At 38.7% G+C, this 19313-nt stretch overlaps 1 protein-coding gene across 1 annotated transcript in view; it reads left to right on the top strand.

Annotated features, from left to right (window-relative positions):
- The window catches only part of Ccdc141 (coiled-coil domain containing 141), a 160211-nt gene that overhangs the window by 135356 nt on the left and 5542 nt on the right, over positions 1 to 19313 (top strand). The window contains 5 exon segments of the mRNA XM_036185814.1: positions 3621 to 3761; positions 4822 to 5016; positions 7230 to 7413; positions 11351 to 11463; positions 14915 to 15031. Coding sequence (XP_036041707.1) covers positions 3621 to 3761; positions 4822 to 5016; positions 7230 to 7413; positions 11351 to 11463; positions 14915 to 15031 — 750 coding nt within the window.

The following is a 19313-nucleotide window of genomic DNA, read 5'->3' as shown; positions in this document are numbered from 1 at the left end:
AAAACGGACTGCTCATTTTGGGTTTTGGGGGTTAGCCAGAAGTATGCCATAGTTCTAATGCAAGATTTTCTTTGCCAATCCACTGTCTTTGTTTTAAATAGCCCATGTCCCTCACACCAGTTGGCCTTGCCAGCACCAGACTTCCACATAATACATTCCTGTGAAAGCTGCCTCAACCGGTTTAATCAAGACTAAGAATAGCAAGCTACCCTGGCTTGTCAGGAGGCTCTTCTGTCTCCATAGACATTCTCTCATTCCTAGCTCTGAAAGGAGGCTTGTCATTCACGGGGGAAATTATAAAGAGGACAATTTTTGTAGTTTCAAAAAAAAAAAAAGAGAGAGAGACTAGTTTTTAAATTTTAGTTTTTTTTTTTTCTAATTATATCCATGTAAATTTAGTCCACTTATCCCATGTACCCTTGGGAGCTGAGTATGTACAAAGAGAGAAGAATCAAATTACTCACAGGAAAAAAAAATCCTAACATACTTAATACATAAATTTTACTACTGTGAATTATGGCATTTAAAGATGTCTAATGACTAAACTATTTCTGTCCCCATGCTGCTGGAGTGTGTGGCTGCTTATATGCTCAAGCTGGGCAGTTGTCTTAACCACCTCACCACCCCCCATTGCTGATAAGCTCACTAAATTTAGAAACAGCTGTGTGGACAATGATACACCAGGCCAGTAACCATAGCACTATGTTCCTTTAAAATTATGATGCCAAGTTATGTGGGGATTAGATTAAGTTTTCATATTGGAATGTGCAGGTTAGCAAAATGAGGTGTAGCTGGATTTGTTAGTGCTAGATGTATGTAGTTCATCCATTCTCCCTTCTACTTACGTGTGCAGTAGTCATGGATTTACCTTAAGAAAGGTCCAAGAGTTTTGATTTGGACTGAGATTTCCAATGTGACTAAAGAGTGCCAGCAACTCTGTGGAGAGAGCTTGTGTGTCAGAATGAAGCTATCATGTTTCACAGACCCATGGCGTCAATAACATTCTTTGGCCTTCTAAATCATCTTCTGTGGAAATGCATGCGTGCTGGTACAGAAATGAAGTCGTTCTCACCAGGTATAAATCTGGTATTTCTTATTCCAAAGTAAACCAGAAAGCTCATGGTATAGAATGAAAATATTGGGGCTCTGTCTTTCTATGTTCCTCAGACAGCCTTCAAGGAAATGTTACACCTTCCTGTTTGAAGAAGCAAATGAGACCCTTTGGCTAGCAATTTGATGGTAGAATCTCTCTTCCTTCCTCTAGACTGAGTACCATGTTTCAGTAGCTAGAGAAAGGAAGAAAATTGTGTTTTCCAGTGCACAACTGCTCATGACTGTGTACCTTTATTCATTCTGTAGTGTTTATTTTATGATTTTATCTTATTTAATTGCATTTTTGTGTGTGTCTGATGTGCATGTGAGTGCATGTGAGTGCAGTGAGTACAGGTGCTGGCATATGACGTTGTATGTGTGGCAAAAAACAACCTTGGATGTCAGGCAACTCCTTCTAGCTTGTTTGAAATGGAGTTTCTGTGGTTGTCTTTGCAGCTGTGTATGTCAGGCTAACTGACCTGGCCCGTGAGCTTCTGGGTCTTCTGTCTCTGCCTCCCATCTTACCTTTAAAAGCACTGAGATCACAGACGCATGCTGCCATGCTTGGTTTTACATGGTTTCTAGAGGATCTAAACTCAGGTTCTCACACTTGTCTAGTAAGCACTTAACCCACTGAGCCATTTCCCCAACCATTTTTTGGTCAACTCTGGATGGTCCTTGAGTTTGTGATCCTCCTCCTTCAGCATTCTGAGTACTGGGATTGTAGGCATGCACTCTCATACCTTGAATATGGTTGTTAATCGTGGTAAACTGTTGTGACATTGCTCTGATCATCTTAACCACTTTACGTGCTACTCAGTGGTATTCAGTACATACACCTTAGAGTACAACCAGCATACTTCCATCAGCACACGTTTGTAATCATCTCAAGCAGAATATCTAGACAGTTAACTTGTCGTGAAAGGAGGTTTTAAACAATGATCTCTGGCTGCCTCAGATAGGGTATTTTATTAATTTATAGTTGCAAATTGCAATTTAGGGATATAAAAAGAGCCTATCTCAGTTTTCTATAAATAACTCAGGATATAGTTTCTTTATATTTCCAGTTTCATATAATATACCTCATTTATCCCTTCCTGCTAGAATTAACACATGTACATTAAAATATCAAGTGTCACAGAATGTAAATATTTAATGGCTATTTCATAAATATACAAGCTTAATGGGATATTTTAAATATTTTGTGGTCTCCTGATATAGAAGTCGTTTTCCAAATCTGAAGTTACAGCTCTTTCCACTCTTTCTGGACATTGTTGGTTTATCTGTTAAAGTGGTTTTATGGTTTCTGTTCTTGGTTTTGTCTATAGCTTAAAACTAATATAGAGCAATATCATTTTCTATGTAAAAATCAATACTGGTTGAGTATAAGTATGTTCTATGCAAAAAATGCATAAGTATAATAATTTCTGTATAATCAGATCTGCCAGAGACTTGTAGAGTTTCAAGAAGAGTTAATGGTGAAGTCAATGTTTTATTTCCACAATATGGAAAACTTAGAGTGAACATTTTGAGAAAGCATACATTTTTTAGGGCAGATGTATTTTTCTGTATTATAAATCTGAGATGTAACATGTGCATGGCTTTTATATATCTCAGGTTATTTGTTTGCTATCATTAAAAGGAATTTTAATGTATTTCGAACTTTCCTTTCCATCACTCGGATTTATCAACCGTGACATGATTCCTTCTTGCCGTAAAAGCTCCCATATAACCTTAGGTTTTATGTTTTCTTTGTGCTTCCCTTTGCTGATAATATGAAGTGAGAGTTGCCTAGAAGTACACTTAGTCCTCATGAATATGTAGAAGCAACAGAAAGGACAATGTTTAAAAGTACCAGGTTGCTTAGAATCTTAGTGCACTGTAAAGATGAGCTGTTTGTAAGACATCATAATATGCCCTGTCTATACAAAAGTCAGCATTGCCCTTGGTGGCAATGACTTTTTTTTTTATTTATTTGTTTGTCTTTTCAAAGTTAATGTCCTACATCCAAGAAGTAAAACTCATCTAAAATTTGATCATGGAAATAACTTTAGCTAGGAAAATACAACTCCTTTCTCACTAAATCTCATATACTGTACTAGCTATTTAAAAGTCAAGCTCTCATTGACCTCTTCATGAACAGCCCCTTGGAACCTTAATAACTTTTATACATAATGACTGTGACAGAGTACCAGGATACAGAGAGATCTGGAACAATACTAACTAGCATGCAGAAAATGGAATGAGTGTCAAATTTTACACCAAATAAATACAAATAAGACAATTGGAGTTAGCAAAAGTTTATGTTCAAGATGTTAGATACTTTCTTGTTTGGCAACAAATGGGATAGTCTGTGACTGTACTGAGTTTAAAATCATACATCAGAAAGTAGTTTTGACTGAAAGTATTCTGAATACAGTTTTAAGATGATGACTATTTAAAAGTATTTAGATAGTCTTATTCATAACAATGAGTATTGTCTTTCTAGTTGTAAAGAAATTATGATTTTATTTTTTATTAAACTATAGCTCAAAGAGTCATTCAAAGATATAAAAAAGAAATTCAACAATCTGAAGTTTAATTACTCCAAGAAAAATGAAAAATCTCGAAACCTAAAGACTCTTCAATATCAAATCCAACAAGTTGATATGTATGCTGAAAAAATTCAGGTAATAAAAAAGTAGCATATGCGTGTGCATGCACACACGTGTGTGTGGTGGGTTACTACAACTAGTGCAAAATCATTACAGTCCACACATACTTCTTTTTTACAGAAATAAATAGTATTTGATTTATCTAATTTCCCCTTTAAAAACAATAACTTTATTCTCTATAACCCAGAGTTGGTTTTCCTGAAAATGTTTTAGTTATTTGTTTGGTATACAGTAATGTGATGCTGCTGATTTTAAGTGGCCTAACTTACAGGAAAGATTTCATAGAATATTTATGGCATCATTCTACCCAGAAAACAATTTCAGTCATCTGAAATCAAGCTCACTTTCATTTTGTGAGCTTTCTGGCTTATTCACTTTTTTAAATTTCAAATAAATTCTAATTGACACATGAAAACAGAAGAATTATGTGTATGTTTGGGGTACCATGTTATATTTCAGTGCGTGCAAATGTTGCATATTATTTAAACCAGGCTGGAAAGCATCTGTAAAAATACTCACAGTTTATTCTAAAATCTTTTGAGACCCTTGCACTTGGCTGTCACCATCACCATCATCAATACATCACCAGCACGTGTGGTTGCCATGTTCAACAGTACACCGAGCTTCTGGCCCCATCAACTGTAACCTAGTACCAACGATGCATGTTGAGATGCATGTGCTGTGTTTCTGCCAAATACACCAGGCTCATGCGTTTCCATGCTTCCCCAGCACATGTCCACACATATGGACATGCGGCCTGCAGGCCCCCTCTGCCTTTTTCCCTTCTCATCCTCACACATGTCCAGAATGTCCACCATAGATTCTGGATCTCCTGATAATTATAAATAATTTATATTACTTCTAGGTTTTCTGTTTATTTACAAATACTGATTGAATAAGATACCTTGGAGAAAACCTATTCTTTCCAAAATACCTTTCCAGTGATTATAATTTTAAGATATCAGGATGGTGGAAGCAACAAGTTTCTCCAAGCTATTCTGTTTTGTTACTGGCATCATAAGGAAGAGTATGATTTCCTTTTAAAAACCTTTACCAACCCCCTAACCCCCGACAGGCTTTAAGGAAGAAAATGGAAAAAGTTAACAATAAAACTTCTGATGCGTTCTCAAGTTATCCAAGTAATAAAGTTAACATCCTTTTGGAAGCCATGGAAGATTTGCAAAAGCATGTGAATGACTTTGACAAAGTTGTGACAGATTACAAGATGAATTTGGACCTGACTGAACACCTCCAAGAAGTAATAGAAGAGGTATTTTATTTTCTTCTTCTTCTTCTTGTAATTATATTCTTACTGTAATGTTACTTCAAAATATATTTTGTCCTGAGCATAGTGGAGAACTCTTTAATCCCAGTAGTTGGGAGCAGAAGCGGGAGATTGCTAGTTCAAGTACAGGTTAGGCTTCATAGTAAGACACTATCTCAAAAAAAAAACCAACCTACTTCTTTAAAAATATTTATTTTTGTAGGAGGAAATGGGGGTGGGTGGGTAGGGGAAGGCTGGAGGGGTGGGAGGAGGGAAGGGGGGATCTGTGTTGGTTTGTAAAATGAATAAAAAGTTTCTTAAAAATTAAACAAAACAAAAAAGTAATAAAAATTATTTTTTAATCTTTATTTTATTTTATGTATATGGATGTTTTGTACGCATGTATGTCTCTGCACCATGTATATGCAGTGCCCATGGAGACCAGAAGGAAGCGTCGGATCCTTCTGGGACTGAAGTTATAGACAGTTCTGAGCTATCATATGGGTCCTGGGGATCGAACTCAGATCCTTTGGAAAGGCAACCACAGCTCTTTAGCACTGAGCCATCTCTCCAATACTGTATTAGTGACTGCTGCTGTGAAGGCCCTGGTCACACATCTCTTTATTATTGCTTTTAGGGTAATTCCTAAAGTTGGACTGCCAAGTCAAAGGGAATGAATGCCAGCCACAGGAATTTTGTTTTTCTGTGTTGTCTAGCTGCTCTTTAGAAAGCTTTGGTTAATTTACTTCTCCCAATACCATGAGAGTCTCCATTTGTTTGTAACCTTGACTCAAACTGTTTGACCACTGCTGGAAATCTGTGTCAGTACTCAAGCAGTATATTTATTTCATAACACTTGAAAATATTTCAGAATAACTTGATACTGGGATATCTCTGGTTCCTCATTACTGGTTGTAACCTTGGTTACTGCCAAGGGAATAGCAGTAGTCCACCTAAAATACATGAAGTTTGACAAGGTCAAACCATTGCCTCATATTTTAGATCAGAGAAACCACGCCTGAGGGTTTCGAGCATTCTTTGTTGTCTGTTATTCTTAAATACAAACTGTCTTTCTGTCCTGCAAGTGTTTAGACTTAATGCCACATTATGATTATTCTTTGATATATGATGTACAATACAGGTTTACTGAAGCTTCTTGGCACTTACTTAAAACTAGCTTGTCACAGAGTTCTGTTTTGCTATTTTTTTACCCAGCACAAATGCCTCTGGCCTGGGACAGACATTTTGCCTGCCTCCACAGTTACTATTTTCAGTGAAAAATTTCCTCATACCTCCACTGTGCTCCAAAATAATGACTAGTTCTATTTCACAAAGATAGAATCTTTTCTTTGGATGATATTTCCTTGATCCATGCTCTAAATTTCCTTTTTAAGGGAAAATTTATCATTAGAATATTACTAATAAAAAGTTTTACTTATGGATTATTATCAGTCTTTGTTAACTATATGGGTTTTGAGCATTATTTATCCAATATTTGCATTCCTTTTAGTATCCAATTGCTTTTGCTGCTTGCTCTTAAAAGTATACAACATAGTCTTAAAAATTGTTTTAGACAAATCTAAGAAGGCAGGAGAATCAAAGTTATTTCAATAGTTTTGCTTTCTAATTGTATTTGTATAGATTTCTTTAATTAGAAAGAATTTAAAATATATGCCTTAGGTGTCTCAGTTAAGGTTTCTATTACTGTGAAGAGACACCATGACCACAGTGACTCTTATGAGAGAAAACATTTAATTGTTGTGGCTCACTTACAGTTTCAGAGGTTCAATCCATTATCATCATGGTGAGATATAGCAACATGCAGGCAGACATGGTGCTGGAGAGGTAGCTGAGAGTCCTACAACTTGCATGCAACAGGAAGTAGTCTCTGCGTCACACTGAGGGAAGCTTGGGCAAAAGAGACCTGAAAGCCTACACCCACACTGACACACTGCCTCCAACAAGGCCACACACACTTCAACATAGCCAAACCTCCTAATTGTGCTGCTCCCTTTTGGGGTCATTGTTTTTTCAAACCGCCATATTGGGTATCTAAATGAAAAAGTATATGACTATGCGCTTATATTTCCTCTAATATGACTTGTCCAGACAGCCTTAAACTTTCCAAATTTGAGGAAATCAAAATCTGAACTGATCAATATGAAGGACTTCCAAAGGACACATCTCTTTAATCTGTGGTTTCTTCCATTTTCCTATAGTGTAACTTCTGGTATGAAGACGCAAGTGCCACAGTGGTAAGAGTTGGAAAGTATTCCATGGAGTGCCAGACAAGGGAAGCTGTGGAAATTCTCCACAAGCAGTTCAACAAGTTTATCACTCCTTCAGTGCCTCAGCAAGAAGAAAGGATTCGGGAGGTCATTGACCTTGCTCAGCGCCTATACGGTGAGTTCTTGTGTGACAGGAATGGCCACTGAACAAGTCTATACTGAACCCAATGCAGCAGGAAGAAGATCCTGCTATCCCCACCTATTCCGAGAGAAGTCTCAAGATCCGTGCCACATCCAGCAAAAGTAAACAGTGAGGAGTAAAGGGTAGAATTTCCCCAGCAGGAGATGAAGCCTGGGTTTTAACTCCTTCTCTGTTCACTTCGTATCCCATCCTTTCCATTTTTCTCCAGGGCCACACTCTATAGACAAATGTGTAATGTCCATTAGAGTGACTCCTTGTACATGAGAAGATTCAGTGCTAGCTGGCACAGAGCTTACCCTAAAGGTTATCAGCCTCATGTTTCCATGAAAGTTTGATTTGAGGATTTGCGCAATGGCTGGCAAACTCTCCCTCATCTTCTTGCCTGTCCCAACAAATGGGAGAACTCTGTCACCTCATGGATGCTTTGCTCTCCTCCATGGTGAGGCAAAAGTGGAAGAGGCCAAGCAAGGACTTCTTCATAAAAGAAGCCCCCCCTGGGGGGGGGCAATGCTTGAGGGCCCTGAGAGAGCGGTTCCATGAACTCTCTGATGTGACTCCTGTGAGACGAAGGAGATCCACAGTGACCAGGCAAAGGCATCCTAGAGGAAGACACTAGTGGGTGCTTCAGAAAACAGCCCAAAGCTGCTCCAGGCAGACATTCAGTCTACCTCACCCCTACTCCCAGATAGACACAAAATGCTTAGCAACATGGAGTGCACTGACTGCCTAATAAGAAATCCTTGAGAACAAATTGTTTATTATTTTTCAAAGGAAAATAGTAGAAATCACAAAAACACTAAAATCTCAGCTGGAAAGCCCATGAAAGAAATGGATGTCTCTCTCTTGCCATTGTTTCCATGCAACCATGCTAAAAAGGAAGTCTTCAGGGCATCTCTAGTGCTGTGGATGTCTGTCTCTATTTTACTTTCCATTGATAGTATAGATACTTCTTTGTTTTATGTGCTTGTGGGTGAGAGGAGAATATAACATGCTGTTTTGCGGTGCCCGTTCAATGCCAAGACATGATAAGTACTCACAGACCCCCAAAAAATCACATTCTTCTACAACCTGGCAAAACTCTGGGTCTGCCTTGTTGAATGATCTGTCTCATATTATTAGCTGATCTTTGCATTAGTTAGTCATTTGGATTATTCTATTAGAGTATAATCTCCGTGAGAGATGAAATCTCACCTCTTAACTCAGAGCATCATAGCACGTATTGAGGGCTCAAAAGCTCTTGCAGGAATAAAGGAATAATTGATTATTATGATAAAAAACAAGAATTCTTATGAGTTTCCACATATTTAGTATGGAACTTACACACCTTTTAAAATATTTTATCTATTTTGTGTCTGTGTGTGTATGATATGTGTGTGTTTGCAGACTACACAGGCCGCAGCACACATTTACAGGCCAGAGGTCAAATGGCAGAATCAGGTCTCTGCTTCCACCAAGTGGGTTCTGGGAACCAAACTCAGGTTGGCATGCTTGGTAGTAAACATCTTAACTCACTGGGACATCTCACCAGACCAAGAGACTATCCATCCTTTAGATTGTATCGCACATTTACTTCAGGAATATGAAGTAAACCTTTGCAGAGGAATATAAGCATTACTGATCCCCAAACTTGTAAATTTTATGTTTATTTGGGGGCAGAGGGATAGAGGCCACAGTGAACATGTAGAGGTCAAAGGACAGCCTGTGGGAGTCAGTTATCCCCCTCCACCACGCAGACCTCAATGTTCTAACTCAGGCTGCTGGGTTTGAAAGAGCAGAAAGCGCCTCTACCTGCTCAATCAGCTGGCCAGTCAGAATCTAAACTTTTAATGCAAATAAATGTATTCCAAAAACTAGTCAGGAGCTGGCCGAAGGGTTTATGGAAAAACAAAGTCTAGACACATGGCTTAGGCCTAAAGGTCACTGCATAGTGAATGCTTGTCTTTTGTGGTGTGTAACTTTTATCTTCTGTGACTGGTGTTAGGGGTTGAATTTGGGGCCTGTCATAGTTAGTTTTTGTCAATTTGACACAAACCTAAACATATTTGGCAAGAGGGAATCTCAGTAGTAATTGCCTCCATTAGATTGTCCTGTAAGCATGTCTATGGGGGCATTTTATTCATTTCCAGCCAAGCTTACCTTGAGTAGGTGAGCCTGAGTTGTGTGAGAAAGGTAACTGAAACTGAGCAAGTCAGCCTGTCAACAACATTCCTCCATGGTCTCTGATTTATTTCCTGCCGCCAAATTCCGCCTTGGCTTCTCTTAATGATGGGTTGTAAACTATAAGCTGAAACGAACCCTTACTCCTGAGGATGCTCTTGGTCAGTATTTTATCACAAGAGCAGATGAAGAACACTAGGATATGGCCTCACATGCAGTAAGCGTGCACTCGGCCCCTGGGCTACATCCGTAGCCCAGAATGAGTATCCTCTTTTAAGACATGTGTGTTTCCAGCTGTTGCTGGTTTTCAGGGTGGATTTGGTGGGGGAGGGGTGTGCCTGTTATGTTGATTGAGTTCTTCTGGATTCTAACCTCTCATCAGATGTAAACCAGAGGCAAATATGTGATCTCATTCTGTAAAGGGCCTCTGCACTTTGGTCCACTCTCTTCTCTGCAGAGGCCCTTTAGTCTGACACACTCTCGTCTCTCCACGTTTGTGTTTGTTTCCTGGACTTTCAGAGTCTCACCTGAAAATCCTCACTCACATCCACATTCCTTGTTCTTTCTTCTACTTGTTTTAAAATTCTGGGTCTTGAATTGTTTCTTTAATCTATTTCAAATTGATTTTTCTAACTCATAAACTGGGAAGAGATGGTGGTCAAAGCCTATTCTTCTATGTTAGATATATAATTTTTTTATGTGGGAATTTTTGGCGTGGAATTATGAGCTCAGCTTGGCCAGGAATGAAAATACGTTGGAGAATTAAAATCACACACATTTGGGGCAGGCAGGTTCAAACCAGATAATGGTGGGCCTTAAATGCCATCCTGAGAAATGTATATTCTCTAAGCAGGAAGAATTTCTGAATGTCCTGTAGAGGAAACCCTGATTAGTACTGAGTCTTAAGAATATTAATATAGGAACATTATCTAGGTTCCATAAAAGTGACAATGAATGGTACAGCAAATGCAATCTTCACTTTAAAACTCCTGGACTAGTGAGTTTTCTGTCATTGTTACTATGTACCTGGCTCAGGGCTTCTGAGGCATCATTCCATACATAGCTTGTTCCACTTCTCTGGGCTTAGGTTGAGTAGAATATTATGGAAAGAACATAAAGTGGAGAAGGCTGCTCACCTCACCACAGCAAAAAACAGACAGACAGAGAAGAGTCTGAGGACAAGATATTTCTCCAAAGACATATCCCCCAAGCAACCCATTTCCTCTAATCATGCCCACTTTACACAGGATCCACTACCTCCCAATAGTCAATTCAATTTTTAACTCATCAACAAACTAATCCATTGGTTAAGTCATTGGTCTCATAATCCTTCCCAGAAGTCTCAACTCTGAACATAGCACTGAGGACCAAGCCTTCAACATGTAAGGCTTACATCAATATTTCCAGAGCAAACAACAACCTGGCATGGTGGTGCACACCTATAATCCCAGCACTTAGGGACTAGAAGTTATGTAGTGAGTCTAAGGTCACTTTGGGCTACATGAGACTACATCCCAACCCTTTGTTCCTCCCAATCCCCCAACCTTGTATCCAAATATATCTAAACTGTAACACTTTGCTTTTAAAAAAAATACTTGCATCCATTGATTTCTCTGTTCATGGGTGTTTGCTAGGAACTTACTATCCATCAGCACTTACAAAAGACACTTGGGAGATGAATTAGCATCCAGTTCTTTCTATTTTCCTGTTAAGAATTCCCTTTAAATATAAGTTTATCTTTGCTCCTTCCCAGGTTTGGAAGAAGGACAGAAATATGCTGAGAAGATTGTCACAAGACATAAGGAGATTCTTGAATCTATTACTGAATTATGTGGGTCTCTTGTGGAGCTTAAAGAAAAACTGAAGGTAATTTCTTCTTTCTAGAATATGTATTATTATCAAGTGGTATAAATAAAAATGTGTTAATCAAATGTCTTCTGGTGTGGAGATGTTCTAATACAAATTCTCAAGAGTCATAACATGCACATTTGTTCTCAGTGTTCTAACATAATTATCTGAGAGTTTGTGATAATTAATCCTGTTTCTTTCCCATCACTGCAGAGAAAAATGTTGCTGGGAATGAGGGCTAAATACAATTAAGGTGTCTCGTTTACATTTCCATGGATCATATCCTAGAGGATAAATGTGTGCCATTAAAACCAAAGCAACATTTGTATTAAGGAATCTTATGTTTATATTCATAAGTAATAATGTATGGTTTTTCTTCCTCCATATTATGGCACCAAAGAAAGTAACACTACTATTAGGTATTATAGTCATTGAACATTTAGCATTATGGAAGTATTAAGCTAACCATTATAACCTTCATGGAATTAAAATGAAATGATAGGTAAAAACAGGGTAAATGCTTATGATGGCTAAGGTAGACAAAAGCCAACTCAAGGAAAAATATGTTGTCATACTCAAGAATGTTTTGGATGATGCTGTTTCTACAACTTAATGAAGGGGGTGCTTTAGGATAATAGCTATATCTCTAAGAGCACAGGCTCTAGATTGGAACTCAGTTGCAGCAGAATGCTTTTGGGTTACAAATTGGGTAAATGGTTTAATCTCCATGTGACTAAATTTTCTAACCTCCTAAATGGATGCCATAGTGGTCTGGAGGCTTGACTGTGAAGATACCCAATGTGTTAATTGCTGCTGCTGTCCATGCCTATTAGTGAACTTGCTGTTCAAGTAGAATTATATCTACTTCATGGCAAATATTTTTATAATTTTCCATGTCATAAATTTTAATTTTAACTCAATTTAGACAATCTGGGGGAATTTTAATTCAGTAGTTATACAACCAAGTTGCCTCTCTTCTTTTAAACATTTAGATTTCTCAACTTCTTTCTGTCATTTTACATCACACTACAGTGAACATCCGTGTGCTTGGGTTTTTCATTCTTTTGTAATATTTTGTATTATTTACACATAAATTCTTCAAATAAGATTTGAAAAAATGAATAAAAAGTACTAATGTTTCGAATATATAAGCCAATTAACCTTTTATAATTATTTTACAACTGTGAAGCCACTAGTAAGGTCTGAATGAGCCATATATCTTACATCATCTTGGTTAGCATCCACCTCTACTGCACTCCCTGGGGGCCTGCTTCTTCTGTTACTTACTTGTAGAGACTGACAAATCCCTTTCTCTGACCCTTCTTGCCATCATCTACAGCGCCTTCTTTCATATTGTGCATCTTCTGCTTACTGAAATCTTGTCTTTCCAGATAATATTCCCCCATGTTTCATTCCTTGGCTCTGTTCTTCTGGGACGAGCAGAGTGCTTCCGTAGCCTGCCTCCGCGTTCTCATTCTCTGTGCCTTAGAGACTTCCTTCAGCTAGGACTTTCCTCTCTTGCATTTTCAGTCTGTTGTTCAGATTCTTTTTTATCCTACTTATGCGTCTCTTGATTCTATATTGGCTTTGATTTCCCTTCCTAAGTATGGCTGTGCTCATGTCCTTTCATATTCAAAACCCTTTGCTCTGAGCCCTGTCCATGGCTTTGAGACCTGTCACCCTCTAAACTGCTGTGCTTCTGAATACATTGCAGGTTCCTGTCTCACACTCCTTAGTGTTTCTACTTCTAGACCTTTACTTCAAACACATGACCCTTTATTTATCAAAATCCTATCAACACCCAAGTTTAAATAGAAACCTTCCTTTCTCCCCACAAATCTTCCTTATTCCTCCCTTGCTACTCCCCCATAACACTTGGGATCTTCCTTACCCACCCTGGTCTGTCCAGCTGCTAGGTGGAACTTGCTAAATACTATAAACCTGGTGGCATTTAAGCAACAGAAATTTGTTTTTCACAGTTCCAGAGGTTTGTAAATATGAAATCAAGACAATGGTGGTTTGATATCTAGGGAAATCCTACATCTCATAGTCACCTCATTCCAAACTTAGGAGGTTTGAGGGCAAAGGATCTCTCAGGTCTCTTTCACAAGTTCACTAATACATTCCGAGGACTCTACTCCTCTTACATGGGAGCTATTAAAAAGAGGATCCAAAACTCCTGCAAAGGTGAGACTAGTGATAAAACCTGATTCTATTTGTATAGCAATTTGATACTTTAAAAAGAATTGCATACATATCATTTCCAGTGATTTCCAAGTAACCTTGAGATGGAGAAAAGACCTCCCTGTTGTTTGTTTTTGGTTTGGGTGTTTTGTTTGTTTGTTTGTTTGTTTGTTTGATCAAAAGAGTCTCACTATATAACCCTTGACTGCCTTGGAACTCACAACGTAGATTAAACTGACCTTAAACTCCCTGAGATCCAAGTGTCTCTGCCTCCCCGAAAGTGCTGAGATTAACAGTATACACCACTATGGGTGGTGTTTTCCTTGTTCCAGAAGGGAAGACTTGGGTCTTCAGAGGGTAGAGGTGCTGTCCCTGAGTCTCCACAGTCACTAGTAATGGACCTGGAATTTGAAGTTCTAGCTAATTTAGCATCTAGAATTCTTTCCACAGCAGCTGCCATTGTGGTTTAGATTTCAAGTGTGTGTTAGTGCCAAGTGGCTCAACCAGTAATACAAACCGGTTTCATTTTAGAGTTAAGATTCAAAGCTGAATTTCCCCAGTAAGTTCTCTCCAAATTCTCCGAGCAAGTGTAATGTGCACTTTGGGGAGTCTGTTTGTTTCCGTGACCATCTAATACCACAATCCATGTGCAACAATCTTCTATGAGAATATAAACAACAATTTAAAGCTATGTGTTCTGTCACTTGGGGCACCCATGCCTCCATTTCTCATCACAAAATCTTAGCCCTCAAGCCAAGTTTGCAAAGCCCCACTACCTCTGTGACTGAAGCTGAGCCCCATAAAATGCAAGAACAAGTAACAGTCACAGGGGACAGCCTATGTTCCCAACTGTTCTATTTCCTGCCTCTTTTCAACAGTTTCCCAGTTTGCTTGTGTGGATTCTCTGGCTCTCCTACTTCATTCTCCTCCAGAGACCTCATCATTTCTTCCTCACTGATGCTCTTTGGTCGGTCTCCTCATGGCTAAAGCTGTCCTACATAGTCACTTCCATCTCCAGAGGATGTTCTTGCAGGAGCATGCTATTGTAACAGTCGCTTCATTCTCTATGGGGCCTTTGAACAGTTGCTTTTACTGGCAATGAGCTTTACTAAAGGGGAGAGGCAAGATGAGAGCTGGGAGCTTGGAGAGAGAACATTGGTCTCCCGTGGAATGCATTTACTGAAAGGTTGCTATTATCTTATGGTGTTTTTCCAAGGGGTTTAGAATATGGGATTATTTCTTCAACTTTCCTGGCTCAAGCTCTCACTCAACCTGCTTTGTACAGCAGGGAGATGTTCCAAAGATGAATCCAAAGTTGGAAGCTTTTTATGACAATTGCATTGACCTCCTAAAAGAGCCGGTGAGGAACGAGCAGACACCATTCAGTGAAGAAAGGAATGAGGTAAGGTAGTGAAAGCATTGAGCTTCAGCTATGTGTTACTTTTTCTTTGAGATTTGTTATTGTTCATTTAAAAAAATGAATCTACCCTGTCTCACCCATCAAATCAAGTCTTCCAATATGAACTCAGTGTGAGTGTCCTCATCCCTCCTGTGCTATCTTGGTCATTCTGTTTCTTTCTGTGTCCCCTCCACTGAATCCTGGAGCCCTCGCTTTTCACAGAAACATGAGAATTCCAGCAAACACCATCATGTGAGCCTAGGCTAGTCCTACTCTCCCATCTCTTGATACCATCCCCATTATCCTTTTACAGTCAACCTTATTTCATCTTATTTCCTTGTTGTAGTATTACCAAAGTGGGAGATTTTTTAAATTGTTTTATACCACCCATTAGGAAATATTAATACATAACACTAGGTGCCATCTTTTTCCCATAGACTAACTCTGCATGATATTTCTAGGCATCTGTACTAAGACACTGAATCCAGTTGAAATATAAATACTATTTAGACAAGTGGTTCAACCTTTCCTCATACACGTGTAAATTAAAGCAGGTAACAAGGACTACAGATACTCACGAATACGAATCTATCATGCTTTCAAAAGTCTTGGTAAGTTGCCCCATTCTTCTGGGCCTTCCATGCAAATGTGTGCTTCATTTCCAGCGGCTGAATTATAATTAGTGCTCGACTTTTGACTTTGTCAACTTGTTTGCTTCTTATTTGACTCTCCTGGAAGAACAGCAGGCTGAACATGATTCTCAACCACCCCAAATTAACAAAATATACTTCTATGATAAAAGAATCACACACACACACACACACACACACACACACACACACACACACACACCCGCATAGACATACTTGCACTATTTGTTAGTTATTTCATGAACCAAGATTGATATTCTTCCAGTGATTTTTTTCTAGATTCTCTGTGGGTCTTTTTTCCCACATGTTAAATCTATGTCAGAGTCTGATTCCAACCATCAGCTCCTACTCAGCACTAAATCCCATTAAGCAAGCTACTTTTTGAGTGGTACAACTTGGAGCCACTTATACCTGAGTCCTCTATAAGTATAAAGAAAGTTGTCTAGCCTTAGTCATCTTGCTGGTCTTCATTCTCCCATAAAATGGTCTTTGGTTATTCTTAGCCAAGTCAGGGTTTCCCACCTGCAGCTCTATTGACCCAGAGGATGAACTTCTTTCTATGAGGGGGAGTGTGGGTCTCATGTATTGTAAAATAGGAACAGCATCCCTTGCTACTTTCTAGCAGATGCTTATAGCACTGCTGACTGCTCCAGGTGGACTAGAACAAAAATGTCTGTGGGCATGACCAATGTCCCAGTGGAGAGCAGAATCATTCCTTGAACATGTGCAAGGACAACTGGTTGAAATAATGAAGAATAGTTTTAAATATACCACAATTTAAAATATATGGTTTTAGCCAGGTGTAGTGGCACATGCCTCTAATCCCAGCACTTGGGAGGCAGAGGCAGGAGGATATCTGTGAGTTCAAGACCAGTCTGTTCTATAAAAGTTCCAGGATAGGCTCCAAAGCTACACAGAGAAACCCTGTCTCAGAAAAAAAGTTATGATTTTAACCATTTTTGATCTGGCATAATAAAATTATTATTTTTAAATTATGCATATTTTCCTACACTATGTGTTAAACACATTTAATAAAAGCTCAAAAACAAAAATCATTGCTGTTAAAGCAACCACACTCATCATTTATAGTATACCTAGTAAAAGGGTTTTATCTTGCCTTTATCTATTCTAATTAGAAGAAACCAATGTCTTTGAATAAAACATGTACAAGTTATTTTTATTGACAAGTAACTTTTATTTTTAAATAAATTAAAAGACACGCTAACTAGATCTTATGTCATTTAGAATGCAAGTAAAGGTCTACAATTATTGCTTTCAGGAATTCCCATTGACATCATTTCCTACCCAGTCTGCTGCAGTTGATACAGACAGAATAATGCAAGGGCAGCGATAATCTTCATTTCCATTTTCAAGTAGCTCAGTCATTGTCTCTACTATTTACATAAGGTCAGATGTAATGACTCTCCACAACCTTCAGTGGGAAGATAACAGGAAGCCCCAAGTAGAAACCTGGAATCACTGTATTCAGTCCTGATACCCTTCAGCACTGAATCTTCCTCAGAAAATTATTTCAGTTGGAAAAAAACCCCCAATGAATGATTATAAGAAGATATTTATCACAAGAACTTTCTTCTAGAGATAGTAAAGTTCTTCTCATTTATCTGACCTCCAGATGTGGCAGATGGCATTAGACGATCCCATCCATGCAATGCATGCAACACTACTAACAGATCAATGCTGCCATTTTATCCCCAGGCTGGGCGCTGAAGCTAAATCCATAGCAATATCTGAACACTCCTAAGGTCAAATGGCAGCACAGAGTATTAAAAGACTTGCCTAAAGTCATGGGACTATTCTGTAGATGATGAGGGCTTTGGACGCCAGCATTTAGAGGTATAGAATTTAGTGCTAGGAGGGATTGAACAATCATGTTACAACTGAGGAGACTGAGGCAAAGAAACATTAAATGTATTTCCCTCCTCTAGTACCAGAAACAGGCAGGCAGCCTACAATTGAGGAAGACACCCAGTGTGGATATCTGACCTCCACACACATAAAATGAATTAGTTAAATTCAATTTGAATTTCAGAAAATACCTCTTCTACAAGACCCAGAGGCTTTCCAAGGAAGTGGATCATAAACATGAGCTGTTTGTAGTGATGCCATGGGTGCCCATGCTGGATCTTTCCTCTTTTGTCTACCCTGCTGTTTTTATGAGGATTAATAAACAACAGAATGAAAATGCCTCTCTTCCAGACAGTTCAGTGGAGTACTCTTATAGGCGGGGAGGACAGTCACAGACAGGTTCTTCCCATCAGATCATGAAGCAAGTGTTAGGCATTGTAGAGACAGATGCCTTTGAAAACTCAGAAGAGCAAAGTGTTCTCTTTCCTTTTCTGCTCTCTTCCTTTCCCAGGTCAGGCCAAGTGTCCGAAGATCTCTTGTCACCTCTTATCTGACCATAAGCCTTGCACAGGTCTTCCTTCCAAATGCCCTTCATACAGAAAGCCCCATGCCTAACATCTTTATTTACTCCCCACTAATCCCACCAAATCTTATTTTCCTAAAGTAAAACACCTACCACAGGGATATTTTGGAATGCAAAGTGTATTCCTTTAAATGTGCAATGTGCACTTCTTTCTATGCAGCGTACTCTAAGGATCGATTCTACTCACTTAGGTCAACGGGTCTACAATATGATTATATTCCTGTCCAGAACTGGCCCTACCCACAGGCAATGATTATAAATCCGCATGATTGTGCCAAGCTATGTAAATTAAAGTTCAGCAGGCATGCCAGACATAGGAACTAGGGTATTGGTGTAGAATTTTAAAAAAATGTCAGTTTGTCATTAGATGTATAAATGGCCAGAGATCTTTAGAGGAAGCATATACATAGAAGATTAAAAAACTAAGAGCAGGGAGCTGGGGAAATGCTTCAGTCAGTAAAGTCTCTGCCACACAATCAGGAGGACCCAGTTCAGATTCTTAACCATGTAAAAAGCTGAGTACTACTAGTATGTCCCTGTTATATCAGCTCCGAGGAGATGGAGGATCACTAAGCCTTGTTGGCCAGCTAGTCTGGAATTGGTGAGCTGCAAGTACAAATATAATAATAATAATAATAATAATAATAATAATAATAATAATAATAATGACAATTGAGGAAGAAACCCATTGTGGACATCTGACCTTCATATATATGTTCATACAAGTGAATATATATATATATAACCTAGATAGCAAAACAAACAAAAACAAATAAACAAATAGCTGATTACATCTGTTCAGATGTGGGAAAAGAGAATTAGCAACAAAACAAAGAGCAGTGAAAGGTATAAGAGAAACAAACTTAGAGCAGAGTTCTATTTTGTACATCTGAGCAGGATTTCCCAGCTGTTTTTTCCAGAAATCATCCGAATAATGCAAGTGTCTCAGAGAAATCATGATTTCATGCTGAGAAAATTAGAAAAGATAGTAGGCACCTGTGAATGCTTAGATACCTTTTTCATAAGTGAAAACTACATAGATTTAGGAAACCATACCTCAGTGAGGTTTAAAAGCAGTGGTTGTCACGTTTTAGAATGCTTTGAAAATCGCCTGCCCATTTCCACGGTGATCACAAAGGCAGCAGGGCCAAGAGCCAGATGGACATGCTCAGGAAAGACTATTTAC

This window comes from Onychomys torridus, chromosome 4, assembly GCF_903995425.1.
Source record: "Onychomys torridus chromosome 4, mOncTor1.1, whole genome shotgun sequence".
NCBI lineage: Eukaryota > Metazoa > Chordata > Mammalia > Rodentia > Cricetidae > Onychomys > Onychomys torridus.
Note: the sequence above shows the minus strand (reverse complement) of the source record. Positions and strands in the feature narration are given on the sequence as shown.